This window comes from Amblyomma mixtum, chromosome 2 (assembly GCF_055824585.1).
Source record: "Amblyomma mixtum isolate Tamu chromosome 2, ASM5582458v1, whole genome shotgun sequence".
NCBI lineage: Eukaryota > Metazoa > Arthropoda > Arachnida > Ixodida > Ixodidae > Amblyomma > Amblyomma mixtum.
In genome coordinates this window covers 41,758,696-41,779,304 of record NC_143013.1, presented here as the reverse complement: position 1 = coordinate 41,779,304, position 20,609 = coordinate 41,758,696, and the positions used below count along the sequence as shown (strand labels likewise).

Genomic DNA, 20,609 nt, shown 5'->3' with positions numbered 1-20,609 from the left:
ATTTCAGGACGTCCTGGGATGTAGTGTTGTCTGGGTTATTGTGCATGCATATTCCCGTATATCGTGTTTAACTCCTCAAGTCTTTAAGAGCTGTATACAGCTTTCAAGGAGTTGAACATGATATACGGGAATATGCATGCACAGCAAACCAGACAACACTACATCCCAGAACGTATCCAGCAGCCATTGTCAAGAATGCACAACAGAGCGTGCCATTCAAGCACTGTAGACAGGTGTGTGGATGAATGTACAAATAGGCGTAGGCTTCTTTGTCTATAGAACTTTGTGCAAGGTTGTAGAGGACTTTGTGCGTGCTAATTTTTGAGGCTAAGCCTTACTGGCCTCATTGAACAAAAACCCATGTGTGTGTGTTGACACTTAATGGTACCCATAAAAGATGGCGCCCTTATGCCACCTGGCAGGCAGGTTAAATTAATGATTGGTGGCAGCACCTGCCACCCCCGGGCGTTGGCAGTCTAATGATCGGTCGCACGGGGTTGCTCAGGAAGAGCAGCCGAGGCCTGGATCGCACAAGTCCCACCGGTGGCAGCACCTGCCATTCCAGGGGACTGGCAGGTGGCAGTTAAATCACAGCAGGTTAAATTAATGATTGGTCGCGTGAGGTTGCTCATCCCACTGATGGTAGCACCTGCCATCCCAGGGCAGCTGCACACCGCTGCGCCAGGAGTGGTACAAGGACTACCAGGGATTTATGAATGTTAAGTAGAGAAAGACTAATTCTGAATATATGGACATTAACCCATTAACTATTGCGTCATACCTTTCAGGCAGAGCGGGGGCCGCGGTATGGCGGTGACCGCCTTCACCAAGTTAGCGCGCAGATCAGAACAGGTGGTGCAGTGGCAGCTACGTAGAGCCACGCAGAGGTGGAATTGCCAGCTGTATGGCATTGGGCTACATCATGCCATGCAGGAACTGCGTTCACAGAGTGGGTGGGCTTACGCCTTCTCATATGTATGCAGTCTTAAGCATCTCTGCACACTTTTTTTCCTTAGGTGCAAATCATATACCACTTAGTTATTACTAAATGTTAGTAGGATGTCTCAACATTGCATGGGAATATTGGGCAAGCCGCTGTTTTGGGTGTCAGACTGCAGCCACAAACGAGAGTGATGTCTGAAGTAGGACAAGGTTAGAATAAACGATTTTGTGCAGCACTTCTTGGTGGATGAAAGCCTGCGCAACTTGCACAGTTTGCCTTTGTAAAATATTTATTTCATACACAGCTTTCAACATTACAACAGCTTACACAACAGGCAGCCTGTATAGAAGATGTCGTTGACTCCAGTCAAGCTCTTGAATGCATTTAGTGCGCACCACTTCAGCAACTGCAAAAGCATCTAGCAGGCAAATCAGCTCACGCCTCAGATCTACACTCCAACATATGCATAGAGAGATTACAACACAGTGCATCTCTTCTGTGCTTGCAACAGCTGCCCTTAATGAAGTCATTGTCACGTTGTGTCGTATTGTGCTAGGAATAGTTATTTTTTGTCATTCTTGGCCATAATAATGGCTCGAGTACTGGAAATTTGTTATCCATTGCCTCTTATTTGGCTACACAAGAAAACTATCGTGAATGGTGGTGGTACAGCAAGGAATTGTGATGCCAGTTGCACCTTTTTGTTTACATAGTAAAAAAAAATGTAATCGTCTCTGTATGACATGAACTTCACAAATGAAGGTACTCGGCTCTGTATAACCAGCAGCACGGTCAAAGTACTGTTGTCCAGTCTGGGTGCATATATGCAAGTGAAAACACCACACAGCAAGCACAACATGCACTGAAATATTTCACTTCGCAATCGAGGCAACACAGTAATAGAGCTTTGATGTGCATTTACTGAACACTGCGCTCTGCAACTAAACCCTTCCCTTCCGACAGGGGGGGCTACCAGCGAAAGGATCACAAGAACAGTTCTCAGCAAATCGTGGCAAGCTGTAACCAAGGAAACTGGCAGCGTATCCATGGCAATGCTCTCATAGGGGCACGCTTTCCCTTCTAAACCGCAAGCTCACATCGTGGATTGTATACGCTTTGCATTTCAGACATGAGCAGCTATCAGCATCGATACCAACGTATGCAACGTACCAAGAGGCACCAGCGCGAGGCACAGCAGTCTAAGGCGGCAAACTATGGCCATCATAGCAGCTCTGGAGGCAGGCAACTCAAAAGGTGGCTGCAGATGGGAAAGTCTGAAGCAATTTCATTGGCGCAGTTTGCTTCACAGCAGGAGTTTTTCTTTTTCCAGCTTTCTTTCTTACTCGCTGTTGCCAACAGTGCTGGCATTACCAGAACTGAGAAATTTTGCTCACTTGTAGCAAGCGTGGCTACGAGGGCTTATAAGAAGGCCTCCCAATGGTTGGACTTTGTTACACTGCCATATCAGTAAGTTGAATATATTTCATCACAGCCGTTGTGGAGAGCTGCAAATTCCAGAATTAAAATGTAATTGGGACTGCAAGGACTGGCAAATTCGGAAAATGAGCACTAAACGCTTGTAGCAGCCTGTGAAATGGGCAAGTAAATCCTGCTAAGAATGCGAATGGCTCTCTGAAAATGCTGCTTTCCAGATTTCTGAAGCCAGCTTTTGGTGCATTTTTGAGAAAACAAGTGACACAAAAGATGAAATACATGCTCGTACCAGTGGCAATATTGTCTTCATGACTGCAACAGTGACAATGTATCTGCTGCCAAGAGAAGAATAGCGATGTCATCTCTGCGATTGTAATGAAAGACTATGCCACAAAAGACCCAGTCTGAACACCAAGAGGCAGTGCTTGGCAGAGTGACGTCTACTCCCGCAGACTGCAGACTTCTCAACAGTAAATATATTGTAAACACACACACAACAAACCATATACATCCGAGAGGCTTATTATATAGCAGCCATTTGGTGCCAGCACTTGGAGATGATTACTAGACGTTTGCAATATTGTTTGCAAAAAGGCGGCAGCACTGTGCACTACTCTATTCTTTGTCTACCGACACCTGGAGTGCAACAATACGCAATTTAAGCAAGCCTCAAGTCGACACCATGAAGCAAGAGCTTTTTTAGAGATACGTGCTGCAAACTTTTTTTTGGTTGTTGCTTTTGTCACAACGTCCTACATGCATGTTGACAGAGAACTGAAAGTGAGGGGCGGGTATTCAGAGAAATTACCTGGCTGCTGTGAAAAGAAGAGTTTGGTCCACCACTGCACTTGACATTTGGGTTGAGGCCTTGCCAAACGTGTGTGTACAAAAATAGTGCAGATCGTAATACAGTGTGTATGACAACAATGCTTGCTCTAAATATGGATTGGCCGATGGACTGCTCTGGTACACAGTCCAGTACGTCGCAATGCAATGATTAGTTAGCATGTCTCATGCACCTTTTTACCGGTACACCTCGGCAGCTATGCAAGCCAGTACAAGCGAGTCTCAACAGAAATAATGTTTCCCATCTTGAGGCACAGAAAAATAGTATGCAAAAGCAGTGCCCAAACTTGCAAAGCTGCATCCATAATATGAATAATGATCAAAGGTGATGAGAGACTAGTAGAAAGCTCTACATTATAGTCCAAGTGGATGAGTTACTGCCAGTATATGCGTCGAGCTTGTAAAGCATTGTCTGCTCTGATTGTTTCTTTACACAGTTCGCTGTCTGCTGCATTTTAAAAAAGGCAGCTTTGGATCATAAAATGGACAGCAAGAAATTGCATTGAAACTCAAGTACTAAAAGCCATTTTATGTGGCACCAAAGTGCTTGCTTGCTATGTCAAGCATGCTCACACATTAAGATCCCTGGATGTCATCAGCCATCACAGTTGTTCAGTTGGAGCAAAGACTATACTATCGACTATGGCCATCTCTGTTTGTGCGACGGGATGACCCATAATCCATAACAGGCAATGCAAAACTGAGCAATAAATTTCAGCCGCTGCACGTCGAGCTCAACTATATTCACATTCACGTTTCCTCACAGAACACTAACGTTGTCCACGAGGATAGCATTGACATACTCAGCAACTGGCCCTCAAAAAGCACGTCGGTGTGAAACCTAACTGGTAAAATGGCATGTATCTTGTACATCGTGCATCTGCTAGGGAAACGGAACACGGAAAGGCCATTGCAGATCTCGCTTCCAACTATATGCAGTAGGCAGAGCAAGTAAATGAAGTTAATTAAGCAGTGTTTCACATGGAATTCCACCACATGTTCCCAACTGGCAAATGGGTATTTTAACAACTGAGCAATGCATGTGAGTGAAATGCCCAGAAATTGCCAACAACCCCGTAATTCTAATTACCAGTAAGCCTCTCTGTTCATGATGCCATCTGACAAGAGGAGGTCTGTAGAAAGCAGGCAAACTCTGCACACAGCTTTTTCTGTGAGTGTTAGTTTTTCTGAGCTGTCGGAATGGTAAGCAGCATAGAAACTTTATGCTAAAAACTTTTTCTTAGAAGACCACATATCTACGTAAAAATTCTGAAAGCACGTGCTAAACCAGCACTGCCGTGAGTTACAGTAACTTTAACGGACCGCATTTAACGGTCACTAGATTGTAGTTTGCCCCAGTGAACTTGCAACAGAACAGAAAAAAAAAAGGAAATATCTGTCTGCACCACCTCGTCTTTAAATGCAGCCATCACAATGAATATCTAATGCTGCAATACATATATTGGTTGGTTTATTGGGGTTTAATGTCCCAAAGCAACCCAGGCTATGAGGGACGCCGTAGTGGAGGGCTCCGGAAATTTCGACCACCTGGGGTTCTTTAACGTGCACTGACATCGCACAGCACACGGGCCTCTAGAATTTCGCCTTCATCCACAACATATATATATATATTATCCCCAGGTTCCACGTTGATTAAGATTGCTATTCACATATAATTACTGCTGTCAGCTGCTTTGTTCTTGCCAAGAGTGCCGCACACTACAGCACTAGCACAAATGACAAGTAGCAGACAGGTTTCATAACAATAGTATTTCATGCGTGAATGGTAGTAAAAGGTGAAGCCATTGAAAACAAAGAGCAGCACGACTCGCCTGACGTGAAGTTTTGGGGCCAAAGTGCTGCGATGACAATCAGTCGCCACATACCTGCGTTCCATATGTCAATACTAGCAAATGTTTAGAACATACTCTAATTTGATCTTAAATTCTTTCTGGTTGGTCGATATTAAGGAGCAGCATTTTGACCTAAAAATGGTGCGATGCTGTGAAACCTATTCGACATACATGCAGCAAAGAGCAGCGACATGATGCCATGTGGGGGACATCACCTTCTCAGCCACTGAAACCAAAACCGATGGCCAGAACAGTAAAATTAGTCACCTGGGGTGCATCTGCACTGCCTAGTAGAGACTAATGGGTAAAGAGGAAACTGTCAAAGCAAAAACTAGTACCATCCAGAAATTTAACATCAGGACCCCTTTCACTGCTGTCCTTAATGGGCTGATATCTCCCATGTTTTTTTACTGCCAAACTTTCCTACGGACCATGCACTTTCCTGTGGAAACAGATAGACACAAAAAGCTTATTACATGTGAGTATAATGCGTGAGCTACCTGATGTGCACAGCCAACAAACAGCCACACATTTTTTCTTAAGCAGCCCTGAACAACTGTCGAGCAACAGCTCCCATCCTGAACAAAACATAATTTGGGCTTATTTAGCCTGAACTGAGCTCTCAATAGTGATTGCCCACCACAGTGAGATAAAAGAACAGTTGCTAAAACAAAAAGACATATATGAGAGTGCTTTCTACCACGGCTACTGACACTGACCCCTTTTATGGGCATCACACACATAAACATACATTCACAGCTTAGATGCATCACAGTGCCAAAACCAAAGATTTCTTATATGACTGAATAAATTTGCAGGCAAAAAAATTGTAATCATATTGCTTTTCTCCTAAACTTACTTTTTCTATGGTGTCAAGGTGCCATGGTAAAGATTACCACTCATTTGAATAGCTGGAGAGATGCACATCAATGTTTACACACAGCATGCTCCACATAACATGACAAGTTTTTTCTGTTAAGAAAAGCTTGCGTCCCAGCAAAAATCCGTCAATATGCCGCAAAAAAAAATTGAGCCTGACGTGCATGCCCAACCCATTTCTTGGTTGGCATACCTGACACAAATTTTTGTCCCTCAATCAGTCGTAAGCGCTCGGTCTGTGTAGAATGAACCCCAGACCCGCTCAACACACGTCGATTTTGCATCTACAAGCCAGCCTGCGTTACCAAGACTATGTCGTCGCGCTACTCAACAGGCTTACCGCTATATTCGAGCAGTCTTTTTCAAAGTGTGTGAAAAGTAAGACCGAGGCACAGCATAAACAGACAGCCACATTATCCAGCTCAAAATTTTCCAATAAGGTGTCTAGGTTTCCCAAATTTTATTTCTAGCTTGGCTAAGGAGCTTTGTGAAATGAAGCCTTTCTGGAAACTGAAATACTAATGGGCCTTTCCTTCCTTCAATTATTTGCACCCATTTACAGACAAATGGAGGGGAGCGAAGGTAAAAACTGCTGTTTCACAGCTTGAGAGGTTGCTGGCCCCTGGTCCTCATGCCTTGAAAATCCTCGAGTGAAAAGCTGTATATATTTACTGATTAGAAGCTTTCCATTAATACTGATCAACATGTTGATCAGTGACAGCATTAAATACATACACATGGAACATTTGTTTCCGGTGACGTGACGCAGTTTGGTCTACGTTACATGGAACATACAGTAAACTTATATTTAGTTATAAATATTTGTAGTGAAAAGACACTCATGCACATGTAACAAACAATGTTGTTCAGGGCTCCCCAAGACATTTAAAACAAGTGTCCAAAGCCTGAGAAACGTGACAGTTGTACTGTGATATCACTCACCGAGACAAAAAGATCAACAAATGCGCCCCCACGAACAAGAAAAGTGCTTGCCCATGGAACAGAACAGCAGACAGCAGAAAACACACAATAAAAAAGTCGCACCTGTCGGGCGAATATATTCAACAACAGGATAAAAAGAAATGCTATTCACCGGACTGAGAACCGCGTGACAACGCCACGGTTCGTTCAACACACTCAGCTGGGCAGGAGCAACTTAATTCCTTTGCTTTCTTTGGGAGCAGATTAAAAAGCGAGTTGCTGGGCAAATAAAAGCAAGAAACACGCCGCCACGTGTGGTGTCTTGTCAGGCATTTAGAAACAAGGGTAGACAGGTGGTGCCCTCTGGTGGCAGTCTTGTCACAGAGAAGGAGGAGGTCACATGACGACGCAAGTTGATGACTGCGGAGGACACAGTGAAAGGCAAGGGCTTTAATGGAAATGGGCACTTTGTCAATATGCACTGCAACTTGGTCAATGATGATGCAACTCTCTTCCAAAAGACAAGAGTCAAAAGGATGGGAATTTACAGCCTACTGATAAGCAATGTGCACCAACACACTGAGCATACCATATTTACTCCCATAATGAATGCCCCCCCCTTTTTTTTTTCTCAAAAAATCTAAAAATTTGGGGGTGCACTCATTATGTGGGGTAAAATATTCGGAAAAAAATTAGTCTATCATGTGTCTGTGTATGCAAGTGTATTTGTATTTTATGGTATTTCATTGTGATATTTTGTGCTCACCCCTGCTTGGAGTCAAAGCGACTCTGCAGTATTAATAAATAAATAAATAAAAACTCGTAAAAGCAGGACAGAAAACAGGCTGCTTGAATAAATATCTCATTCAATAGAGCTCACACTCTGCAGCACAGTTTCTCCGCCCAAGAGCGTAGTCCACACCTTTTGTCTTAAACCAGCACATGATTTGTGTAGCGGCCCACGATACTATGCAAAGCCTGCAGCATTCAGCGCGAAGAACAACCACAACGACTTGATATTGCTACTGGTGTGGCAGATCGAATAGAGAAATCCACAGTGAACAGCTGCGGTTGCTATTGATTCTCGAATTGTTTTTATAGGTCCCGTAAGGCGAGATATCATAGCCTTCATATTCGACACATGATGCTTTATAGTAAAGCACAATTGTTCTGGCAGTCACAAAGGGTGCTTGATAGTATTCACTATCATCAGCAGCCGACACCGTGCAAAAAAAATGGAATGTGCTTATTACACGAGAGGGAAAAAAAATGCACTTTTCGACAGCCAAAAAGGTGTATGCATTCATTATGTGAGTGCTTCATTATGCGAGTAAATACAGTATATAAGAGGTACTCACTATGACAATAAGTACTATATTACACGAAAAAAAACAATTCTCTCTGCCCTGAACACAGTACCACTCCTAACACTCCACCAGTGCCTTGGGTGCCAGGACGAGACGTTCTGATTGGTGGCGTGTGATAAAGGCCGTGCTCAACTTTTTGTGTGAAACAGGCCTGGATACTCGTCTGTGACCGCCTGTGCACAACCTACATGGTTAATGACATGTGTCGGTGTTTGTGTTGCAGACACCAGTTTTATGAGTTTTATGTGCGAGTGCCAGCCAGCCAGCCAGCCACAGTGTGTGTGTGTGTGTGTGTGTGTGTGTGTGTGTGTGTGTGTGTGTGTGTGTGTGTGTGTGTGTGTGTGTGTGTGTGTGTGTGTGTGTGTGTGTGTGTGTGTGTGTGTGTGTGTGTGTGTGTGTGTGTGTGTGTGTGTGTGTGTGTGTGTGTGTGTGTGTGTGTGTGTGTGTGTGTGTGTGTGTGTGTGTGTGTGTGTGTGTGTGTGTGTGTGTGTGTGTGTGTGTGTGTGTGTGTGTGTGTGTGTGTGTGTGTGTGTGTGTGTGTGTGTGTGTGTGTGTGTGTGTGTGTGTGTGTGTGTGTGTGTGTGTGTGTGTGTGTGTGTGTGTGTGTGTGTGTGTGTGTGTGCGCGCGCGCGCGCGCGCGCGCGCGCGCGTGCGTGTGTGTGTGGACATCACCCGTGAAACTCATTGTATTATGCCATCATCAGCCTTCATTCGCACTTTCCTTTTCCTCCTCTTCCATTTCCCCTGTGTGGAGTAGCAGGCCAGGGCCATGTTACCACCGGCCGACCTCTCCACCTTTTCCTCATTAAAATTCCTTTCTCTCGCTCCCTCTCTAAAACATATTACCGTATTATACTGCCAAGTATAAAGGGGCTCTGAAGCACCTTCTGATGAGAGCACATCAACTCTCTCAATCACTGCATTGTGTTGTGATGAAAACCTGAGCCAAACAATGTACTTCTACACGCAGCAAAGAACCCAAAATCACGCACGAAAGTTGGAGAGCCCTCCCTGGAGACTTTCTCATGTTTGCACCCTCCTCAGTCGTTTGCACCTGTGTATACAAGCTGAGAGGTGGCTACTGGTTATTCCTTCAGACGTCAGGCATCTATCATGTCCCCGGCCCATAAGCCGTGTAGCTCGAGCGGGTCATGAAGCTCCACCCCCGGAGGTGGGACCGGCAGAGAAGCGCTGACCTTCCAGCGAGCAAAAAGTGACGAGAGGAAAGGGAAATGCGCGACGGCACTGAAATTCAAATTTTCAATACAGATAACTTAGCTCCTACAAAGTGCACTAAAAAAATTCCTGAAGCGGCATACTTTAACATCCCAGGCATACTGTAACTTTATTAAAGCCCCTTTCAGAGCCCCTATAAGTCAACTCCAGATATAAGTTGACTCCCACCAACTCGCAGCTCTCGTTGAAGTTAACCCCACGCAGAAGTGACGTGTACACCCCCCCCCCGCCCCCCCTTCCCAAATAAAAAAGCAAAGGGAGTAGCATGAAGCATGACAAGACAGAATTACAGGCAGCAATCACTTCATTTGGTAGTGCTGTTGCATGCTTACCTTCGAATCTTTCTTGTCGCCATCTCCCTTTCCATCTGAAAAATCAAATTCAACTCTTGAGTAGACCACAACAGCCCTTTCAGAAATAAAGTATATGCACTCTTGTACTCTACTTTCTCTTCTTTTCTGGTTTCTTTTTCCTGCGCACTTGCTGAGTCAAGCTATACATTTGCATGCTGGTCCTATAAAACTTAAGTTGCCAGCATAGCATCTTCCTGTTTCTCCTGCCTCTGCTTTCTTTTGACAATGACAGTAGCTGTATCAGACCTCTTCTGGGGCAAACGACGTCGCACACAGGCACATAAGATTAAAATGCAGCAAAATGTAGCATGTACTACCTTTTGAAGCCTCCTTGTCTGCCTCTGTGTCTTTCTTCTTCTTCCCAGCACGCTTCGTTGGTGTGCCTGTAAATTGGAGATCGTCAGAAAACACTCAGACAAGCAACAGGTTTCTGTTTTTTCAGAACAAATCAAGCAGCAGGCATAAACAGGTGGTAATAATCCCTCGTGGGCTGATTTGGTAGTGTCATCCTCTCCACCTTTCCCTCATTAAAATTCCTTTCTCTCTTTGGTAGTGTCAGAGCTGCATCAAGTGGTTAGGAGCCAGTTGCACGCCAATGACAAGATGCTCACTTTAGCCCGACGTATATTTCATTGACTAATTCAACCACACGCAGATGGTTTAAAATGCACCCAATGGTCTTGGGAGGCTTCTATTGCAGATGAGACCAGTGTGTGCGTTCCCATTAGTGCCACTGTCTTAGGCGGTTTCTACCTGGCTGTTTGCTTTTATTCACAATGAAAACAAGTTTCATGCCTCTTACTTATCTCCACAGTGCTGTTGAGCAAGTGATATTTATTTTTATTTTATTTATACAAATACCTGCAGCGCCCAGGGGCATTATAGCAGGGGGGGGGGACAATAACAGTAAACATATACATAAAATGAGCATGTCACAAATATTAAAAATAAACAATAAGGCACAATTGTCTAAAATAAAATAGTAACGCATCACTGAAATGGCGGTCTGAGAAAACAAGTTCTGAAAAGGTGGAAAGCTTCTACGACAGATTGGCCGCCAGGAAAGAGTGAAAATGTTTATCTGTTTTACATTGTTCTATGCTCTTGGGAAGCCTATTCCAATGTGAAGAAGTATGAGGAAAAAAAGAATTACGAAACACATCAGTTCGACATCGCGGTACAAGAACTTTCAAGTTATGATCGCGGCATACAGAGATGAAATGTGGAGGTAGAATGTACAAGCTCGTTTATTCCCGTGAGATCAGAGTATATCTGGAAAAAAAGTTCTAATTTTGCGGTTAGTCTCCGGTGAGCCAGTGTTTTCCACCTCAAGTTTTCTTTAACTAATGTGATGCTACTATGGAAATTATAGTTGCCAGAAACAAACCTGGCAGCGCGGTTTTGGATGCGTTCAAGTTTTTCCACGAGATAAGAGCTTTGAGGGTCCCATGCCGCACAAGCATACTCAAGTATTGGACGAACATTAGTGACGTATAGCTGTTCTTTTACTTTTGGGGGGGCTTTATGAAAATTTCGTCGAATGAGGTTTAGCGTTCTAGATGACTTTAAGGTTAAATATTCTATGTGTCAGTTCCATGTCAAATTTTCTGAAAAATAGACCCCTAGATACTTGTAATGTTGAACCTTTTCAAGCGGTAGCCCGTCCAAATTATAAACTGATCTCACAGGAAGTCGTTTACGGGAAAATGACACATACTGACATTTAGCGCTGTTTAAAGACATGCCCCATTTAGTACACCAACAATGAATTTTGTTCAGATCACTCTGTATACTGTTTACATCATGGTAGTTTCTTATATTCCTGTAAATGGCACAGTCGTCGGCATATAATCTCAGAGAGGTTTTGAAGAGAGGTTTTTGAATGACAGCACAACAAGTGGCACAGAGCCGGTCATGCCTTACCTTTGTCTGAAGAGTCTTCGGCAGCCTTCTCAGCAGCCTTCTCTGCCATGCGTTCCAATTCCTTTTTATGCTTTGGCGAGTCTTTGTACGCTGGTAGCCACCGCACTTTCTCTCGCTTCTCCTCACCCTCGCTGTCAGTTTTTGGATGGCTGGCAGTAGCAGCTGCTTTCTTTGGTGTCTCCAGAGCAGGTACCTAGCCAGCAACAACAAGAGATGGAGGGTATTTTATTAAAAATAAAATGAAATAAATGAAAGTGAATCAATGAACATTCTACCATGGCTGAGTATACTAAGTACATGGTTAATCCGTTCTCAGTTATAACACACCTGCAAAGTTTGGGATCTTCTCACTATAAAGCCATTGACAAGCTTGAGCAAACAAAAAGATCAGCAGTTTATTTCACAACTAAGCACTGCCATCACCATGATTCCCCATCTCAATTAATGAGAATAACAAAGTACTTAGAGCCCCGAAGAAAGCCAGTCAGAAAAAAATTCCTCTTTAAACTCTACCATTGCCAGTTCAGTCTTGACGCTTCAACATACTACTTGCAGCCTTCTTCATTGAGAATCACAAGGCATTACCAACCTCATAAATTATCTCCATTATTCGCCCACACAAAAAACCTTAAATATTCAATCTTTCCTAGGACTTGCGGAATTAAGCAATCTACCACCCCGTGTGTTTGCATCTGAAAATGCTTTCTGGGACTGAACGAGTTTTTGACCGATAACCCTCGTTCCTCATTTGTCAGAACCCGTTGTCTGTTTTAGTGCGAAAGCATTTCTTCATTAGCAATCATGAAAAAGATGACTGTCTGAAGCCTCTCAGACACCCGCAGAAAAAAAAAAATAAACACTGCCGAAACTGGGTTTAGGACCCGCGGCAGAGCGAACAGGCTGGCCACTGCACGAGAGCACTGTAACCAATCAAACCTTGTGTTAAACTGCCAAACTCTTGCGCTGTGCATTGCACTTCCATCTGTGCATAAAAGTCATATATAAGAAAAGGAAACGAGCATAACTGGCTCCCTGGGTCAGTGGACACCTCAACTGCACTGTGAGCTACATGGCACTGGTGACAGAGAGATGAACTGCACTGCAGCAATAGACAACGTTAAGACTGTTGATTTTGAGGAAAGGAAAAGCGTATAACTGGCTGGACACCTAAACCATGCTTTCAGGTACATGGCGGTGATGCCCACCTGCAAAAAACTGATTTTGCACAATATTTCATGCTGCTTAGCAATGCTGAACCACCAGAAGTTTTTTTCCTTTCTGTGTTTCCTTCATCACCTGTAAAGAATCCTGCACTTACCATTGAGTAACGCTGGTCTACTGTATGGTATCCCATTCATGCCTAGGCCTTTACGGCCTGCAGTATTGTAGAAATAATAAATAAATAACTAAAGTGAAACAAGTCCATGAGGCTATACGACACAACCACTGAACCACTACAACCACCGATCGCCTCTCCCAGCATTTTTCCTTACGATTTATTGTTCTACAAGCACTATGTTTCTTGCGCCCTATTTTGTACTTACCGCTGCCATCATATTCACTATCACACTGCCTTACTCGTTGATATGAGTCCCCTGCTTCTGATCGCTTCATCAATGGCCTATACCTATCACTGTCTCTCAGACAATGCCCGAGCTAAAAGGCTTTTCTAAGATTCAGGGCATGAAACAGAACTCTACAAGATGCAACATAATACACTGTGACATCTTAAAAAATTCACAGGCAATCGATCAATGCAATTGATGCTGAAGGGAATGCATTAGTACATGGGCCCCGATTCAGTGAGTGCACTGACATGTGGCACCCTCTTTGTGCAGTGGTGCAAACTAGCGTGTGCGCCACGGACGTGTGGCGCCTTCTGCGTGCAGCTGCACAAGCTAGTACTTGTGGTGTGAGCACAGCGCAAGAGGCTGGCAGTTTAACACAAAGGAAGAAAGGTTGCAGCGATAGCCGAGTGGTCTAAAGTAGCGGCAAGCAAAGCTCATCTGTTCCAAATCCCAAATCCCAATTCCAAATCCCAAATCCCACTCAATACTGTAAGCACGTAAGCTTTTACTTCTGCTCCCACTTTCTTGGAGGCTTCCGAGATCGATGCCGCTAGACAGAAATCGTTGCAGTGGGGATTCTAACACTAATGCATTAAATATTGTTTCTGAATGTAGTCCCCACTCTCCTAGCAGACACACACACACCAGCTACATTAAAGTAATTCAGCAAATCCAACAAAGAGGACCATTACACTGGATGATAGTCACAGCCATCATAAACATTATATGAACCCTGGGCTATGATTATTATACCAAACACCATATCACCAATCAATCTGATAAGGCTAGTCAGAAAAAAATAAGACAGAAAAAATATCCAAGAAGACACCAAACAATCAATGGACACTTATTTCAAGCTATAAGTGACCACTGTCACAGGATGTAAGCGTAGCCCCGGCATGTACTGATTGACGTCCTCCAGTAATGAAACAACAAAAAGTCAATACTTACCACAGATTGTTCTTCCTTAGGACCATTCAGCTTGGCCTTATCTCCGTTTTGGAGCACTTCCTGCGGAGATTTTCCAGACTCCTGACAGCAGAGATAAGTCGGTGGAAAGGGGAAGTAGAAACACATACTTCAAAAATAACTGCCCATTATGTAAAAGGAGTACTTAGCCAGCAGCTGCTTGCTGATTAAAAGAGAAAACTGAGTAACTCCACGAGAGAAAGAACAACTGCAACAACTAAGCTCCCCAGCTTGCATACTTTGATATGGTTATATGTTTCATATTCTCGTATGGTACTCTATACTTCAAGGAACCAAAATGTCACTCACCTTCTTCAACCCTGGCGGTTTCTCGTCATGGTCGAGGGTGGACAATATCTCTTTAGACCCAATGTGATTGATTATCTGTGTCTGAAGGCAGAAGGAAAAACAAAAAGGACAGTGAACAGAACTTGCACTAATGTATGCTTCTTATACTGACTTAACACCAAGAAAGGTTAAAAGCACGAAGTGCCTTGTAGCTTAGCACCACATGGCATAGCACAAAGAAACAAACTGAAATAGAAACACTGTGCCTACTTGAACGTAATGCAACTTTTTCACCAAAAATAGAAAATCCCCCCCCCCCCCCCCCCCCGGTTATAATTGAATATCATGTGCATCATAAATGAATATTTTCAAAGGCACACTATTATACCACATTTACTCGCATAAGCTTCAGCGCACAAAGTTTCAGCATAACATCTGGAGAACTTTTCTTTTTACAATTTTTTTTTTCTCTTCTACACGTTGTCAAACGCCTGCAGACTGCAGACTACCTTTCGTAGAAGACTGGCTAAACATTCACTGCATTCCTGAATGCATGCAATGCGTGATGACATGCTTAGACTTTTTTTCCCATGCCAAAAACGTTTTTGTTTCTATTTTTTACAAAGCAGTTGGCATAGGTGTGGGTCTACACTGTAAACACGACATCCCACCAAAAGTCTACAACTGATCAAAACGGAAAAGCAAAGAATAGCATCGCACAGAGCAGAGCTCTGCGAGTGCAACAGAACAAATGGCATCAAAATAGACAAAACAGTTGTAAATAAATCTGTTCCACAAAGTGAGCATCTATTAAAAAAAACTGGAAAGGAGGAAAACGACAATTTTTTTTAGCATATCCCCCCAACATGCAGTGCCACTGCAGTGCATGAGCCAATTTTTTTAGAGTTCTTCCCGGTGGATTTCAGCTACGAAACTTTGGGACACCATAGAAAACGAGGCATACGAACGGATACTACGATTTAAAAAAAAAAAAAAAAACGCATCACAATTTGAAAGCCGCGTCTCCCCTTAAAGGGGCTGCGAAACACTGCTTGGGGAGATACCGGCTATACTTCAGGTGGATTCTTTATGTCAAACAGATGCTGACTTAAAAAGAATTACAGGAATCGATGCACAGGAACGGGAGTTATTCAGTGAAGAAATTTGAAAATACAAGCAAACAAAACGCTGCCCTCAACTCGATTTTGGCTTGGCTTCCCACTCCTATTTCGCTCTCCCAATGACGGCACCTGGCAACCAATCAAAACAGCCTGCCAGAGCACGTCGCGGAAGTTTGCACTCCACAGTTGCCTGCTCTCTGTAACTCGTTCTTGCTGAGAATGACAGCATCATTTCCATGCCAGAGCGCCTGGTGGTGTATTTTTATTTTATTTTTATTTTATTTTTTTTTGCAGGCTTTTATCTAAAACAAACAATTTGTTTTTGTTGATCTAATACAAAACGCAGACAGGTGACAAAATGTTTCTCTATTTATTCACACAATTTGCAGTATATTTACTGTTTGTCCGATCATCAAGCTCGCGCCAGGTGATGTCATATCCGCTGCTGAAACCCGGCACTGTGTGGGGACACCATCAGAGCCATGAATTTGTTTTTGGGACGACATTAAAATATTAAAAAACGGAATATACGCGGTATTACCGACGCTAATAGCACCACTGTAACTCACTGTATGCGATCAACAGGCAAAATAGTCAACTAAGATAGTGTTTCTGGGCCCCTTTAAATGCTGCTAAGAACAGCCACCAACGTTTGGGAGGCACGATTTGTCACGCAGCTGAGTGACTTGGAGAACTTCTGTTTTTACGACGAGGCCTCTAAAACGCATGATACACACCGTGATGGTGGGTCTACGTGCTTATCTTCGTACTGGTCTTATCTGATAATCTTTTTTTTGTGCCCCTCTGGAAAAAGAATGACCGTTCAACCTTCCCGTGATAAAGGTCGTACCAGCTGCAGTACTGCGTTAAAGCTTCAAGGCAGCTATCCTATGAAGAATAGTCAAAAGAGCAGCCACTTTTAAAGGTGCTTTTATTTGTAAACTTCTACACAACTTTCCGTATACCGCGGGCCTCATTCCCTACATTTCATTTTTTTCTTCTTTTCTTTTAATTTTCTTTTTTTTCCTTGTCTCGTTATCCACAAAGTCGGCCACCGTATGAAAATCATGGTCATGTTACATTCAAGCAAATGTGGTAATGAAAATCAAAATAATGTCATTGCCAAACTAATATCAGAGGTCATTCAGCTCCACTCCTCCAAATGTCAACTGGCAAACATTGAATTTGCGATCAGCTCAATTCCAGCGCATTACAATATCACTGCTTGGAACACTCTTAGAGTGACTTTACCAACTCTTGGGACATAGGAACCTTGAGTTTCACTTCAATGTTCTGCTTCAGGTTATCCAGCTCACTTCCTGAAACAGTTTCTGCATTTGAGCAAAGCACAACACCTGGAGCAGAACTGTTCACAAACAATGATGTATACTTACCTTATTCAGCACGGACATCTCAGATGTATCATCATCACTGACATCGCTGTCCACATGGCGGATGCTGGTGTCTGTTTCAGCCTCAACAAGCAGTGGTGCCTTCCGAGGCTGCCGACCAGTTTCACCGAGGACTCTCGCTGTGACATGAGAGTCTGGGAGAGATGGTGAACAATTATGCAACTTCTAAGACATCAATGAAAATCTCTCTTGAAAATGCACAGTAATAAAAAAAGCTATCAATACTTTTTGAAAAAATAACAGTGAAGGAACAACTGCCCTTCTAAGTGCTCGAATTATTTCTGGAGAAACTAAATGGTTTTATTTTAAATTTTTTTGCTCGCAAAGTGGTGGTGTGCGGTGTGTGGGGTTTAATCTCCCACAGCTGCACACGGGCTAAGAAGGGTGCTGTAGTGGAGGGCTCCAGATTAATTTCAGCCACCTGGGGTTCCTTCACATGCACTAACATCATGCACTGACACTGGCATATGCATCGGCACCATTGAAATGCTGCTGCTGTGGATGGAATTCGATCGTGGAACCTTGGGCACAGCAGCTGAATGCCATAGCCATTAAGCCACTGCGGCAAGTTTTTTGCGCGAGAAGTAACGGCAGTCGTTTTAAAGTCCTTGCTAAAGCTGGCTCTCGGGACCCAAAATTTAATTTAACCTCGAAGCTGCATTAATACGCAAAGGTGCATTACTTAAACGCTGAAACAAGTGACCTCAAAAGTTGGTGAGATGTACCAAGCTAATCAATACGTTCACATTCAACCTCGATTACACAAATTGGTGCAAACAATGCATGATTCAGGAGTCATGCAATTCAAAAGAAAGTGATAATTACAGCCATGGTTCTCTACCTCATGTAATAAAATGCCAGTTAACGCAGAAACTTTCAGATAACCTCCAAATTTTGACAGCACAATGCAAGCTTCTGGCCTGCTTTGCTTTGCTGCATGTTTATGAAATTTTCACATGCCTATTGTCGTGAACAATGAAGCTATGCCATGCTAAAAACAGAGAGGATGAAAAAAAAGAAAGACAGGTGTTAGCTTTCGTGCCTAATCCACTGATGCAGTGAAATCTGGACTGTGTGTACATGCATGTGTGCAGGAATGAAATAACATAATGCGAACATATCTGTGATTCATGGTAGGCGAGGTAGTGCAAACAGGTCAAGGGACAGAGAAAGATGCACACAACACACGCGCTACCGACTTGGCCAAGTTTCTACCCTTGCGAACATATCCTTGCACATTAATTCGAAGTCTGAACTGACGAGATAACAAAAGTTGTTTAAAGATGCTTTTTTTATAGTCTACAAAAAAGTATACAAAATTTGCTGATGCTGACACTTCTTGCTTCAGTGGAGATCACCTGGTAGTGGTAGTGGTCCGCTAATTAAAATATTATTATTACTAAATTACTTATTTACTGTGTGTCAGTATTTGGAATGCATAACATCCCTGGAGAGTTTTTCAGGCATATGCAGAGCACAAAAATAAAGATATCCCATAAGCCTGAACAGCACAAGACCAAGGCTCCACTGGATTCTGAAAGTTTTGTTCAAAGGGGTTCCACAGCCTCTACACTCAACGAAGTATACCAACTCCCAGAATTCGTTCCATCAAACCGCTTTTTGTTATTCAAGCTATTCCTGCCACCTTGATAAGCAGTCTTCGAATAACCCGAGGCCACCAAAGCTGTACCCGCAACGTCACATGCAATAATGATTGAAACTCACACCAGCACAAAAAGTCTTCTCAAATCATGTGTTGATATGTGTAGAAAAATTGTGATGCTCACCTTCTTCACAGGCATCTGGCTCATCTTGGTCATTCTCAATGAGTGCTGCCTGCAAAGCACACACACATGCCAACAAAATTAAATTAAGAATAACTTAGCAGCAAATCAAGAACTCGACCAGCAGCCAACCTATCACAATAGCATTATAAGTATGGCAACACAATCATGCTTCAGCACTCTATAAATAATGTAATGGTAACGATATCACTCTCACCGCCATTCAGGCCATTATGTTCTGGTTTGTACGTATTTGCTGCCCTGAACAAAATTTTGTCTTCCTTACTGACCTCAGCAAAGATCCATACTCAGTTTCACAGTTAGCCTGCAACGTTGAAGAGGCTGCACAATTAGTGTGCCCGCAAGATAATTGGCTGGATGGAAATGTGGCAAGAAGTAAAATGAAAAGCAGGAAGTTGCCAGTCACAGCTTTGTCACAACCACAGATCCTTGCATGTACCGTATTTACACGATTGTAAGTCGACTTATTTTTCAAAATTTGAAAATCTGAAGTGGGGGGGTCGACTTACAATCGAAACCAAAGCATCGCACTATAAATAAAGGCGAGACAAACGAGATATCAGCGTGGTTGCATTTTTGCTGCGGGGCTCCGTTGCATCTCTCTTTGTGCTGGCCGTGAGCAGCTGCTATGTCAACGCGCAGAACCGGCATCCCCGCCCCGTGCGAGGCGGCCGACCGATGGTGGCTGTCGATAAGCAGCAAACCAGCACCAACCCACTCCCCACACGTGGCCCCAGATTGCGCATGCTGATAAGCGGTGGCGGCCTGATAACGCATTCGCATTCTACTCTTAATAGGCGTCGTTCAAGTTTTTTTTTTTGTTTACTTTCAAACACGACTCGGCGCCCAAGGGAGCGTCGGTAGTTGATGGAAGGGCTGCTGTTCCCAATCGTGGCGGCACCCCCACTTGGAACCGCAGCGGCGCCAGGGAGTGTCGGTAGCTGACGGAAGAGCCGACGCTGCTCACGCGTAGTTTCTCTTTGGCTCTGACACATTCGTCTACTGCCGGCCGCGTTTCACAAGTTTTTAATGTAGTGCTTCGTCATTTGTGCTCCAGGTCTGGTAAGCGACCGGCGCTCGTTCACGGCTATGTTCAAGATGTCTGTCATTCTTTATGCCAAAGAAACAAACTGCGTGCCGGGCCGCAAGTTCGACTTTCGCACTGAGTGATACAGGAGCGGCAGCTACAACGACGCAAAATTTTCAGCTGTTCCACGCGATGTCAAGATGTGGCTGTTTGCGAAGTGCAGGATTTCGCTGCCTGACGATGTTAGAACTGTGGGACAGCAGCAGCGATCTCGACGGGAGCGCTAGCGAGGACAATGGCTCAAGTGTGGACGAGCAGTCCAGTGACTAATACATTTTCGTTTTGGAATGTGCCCACGGGCACTCCCGCGTGCGGCAGCCGATAGCGGCTGGTGACAAGTGGAGGCCACAGGATAGTACTGTCGCATTCTACTATTAAAGGCCAAGCTTAAATGACCTCCAAGTTTTTTTTATTTTTCAGAATTGTGATGTGGGGGGGGGGGGGGGGGGTCGAATTACAATCGTGTAAATACGGTATATCAGACGTATGACGAACTACTTTCAGGAGTGGACGTAGGCAGCACGAAGAGGGGCACTAGCTTTAGCAGTGTTGCATGCTATGTATGAAACAGAGTATAGTATTTGACGCGTTCATGGTGAGCACT

At 43.8% G+C, this 20,609-nt stretch overlaps 1 protein-coding gene across 1 annotated transcript in view; it reads right to left on the bottom strand.

Annotated features, from left to right (window-relative positions):
* Positions 1 to 1,214: 1,214 nt before the first annotated feature.
* The window catches only part of LOC149359110 (X-linked retinitis pigmentosa GTPase regulator-like), a 39,648-nt gene continuing 20,253 nt past the window's right edge, over positions 1,215 to 20,609 (bottom strand). The window contains exons 11-18 of the mRNA XM_089571331.1: positions 18,901 to 18,949; positions 17,096 to 17,247; positions 14,602 to 14,682; positions 14,275 to 14,355; positions 11,756 to 11,948; positions 10,150 to 10,215; positions 9,812 to 9,846; positions 1,215 to 7,296 (exon numbers count right to left, since the gene is read on the bottom strand). Coding sequence (XP_089427457.1) covers positions 7,273 to 7,296; positions 9,812 to 9,846; positions 10,150 to 10,215; positions 11,756 to 11,948; positions 14,275 to 14,355; positions 14,602 to 14,682; positions 17,096 to 17,247; positions 18,901 to 18,949 — 681 coding nt within the window. The 3' untranslated portion in view covers positions 1,215 to 7,272. The remainder of the gene's footprint in view (positions 7,297 to 9,811; positions 9,847 to 10,149; positions 10,216 to 11,755; positions 11,949 to 14,274; positions 14,356 to 14,601; positions 14,683 to 17,095; positions 17,248 to 18,900; positions 18,950 to 20,609) is intronic.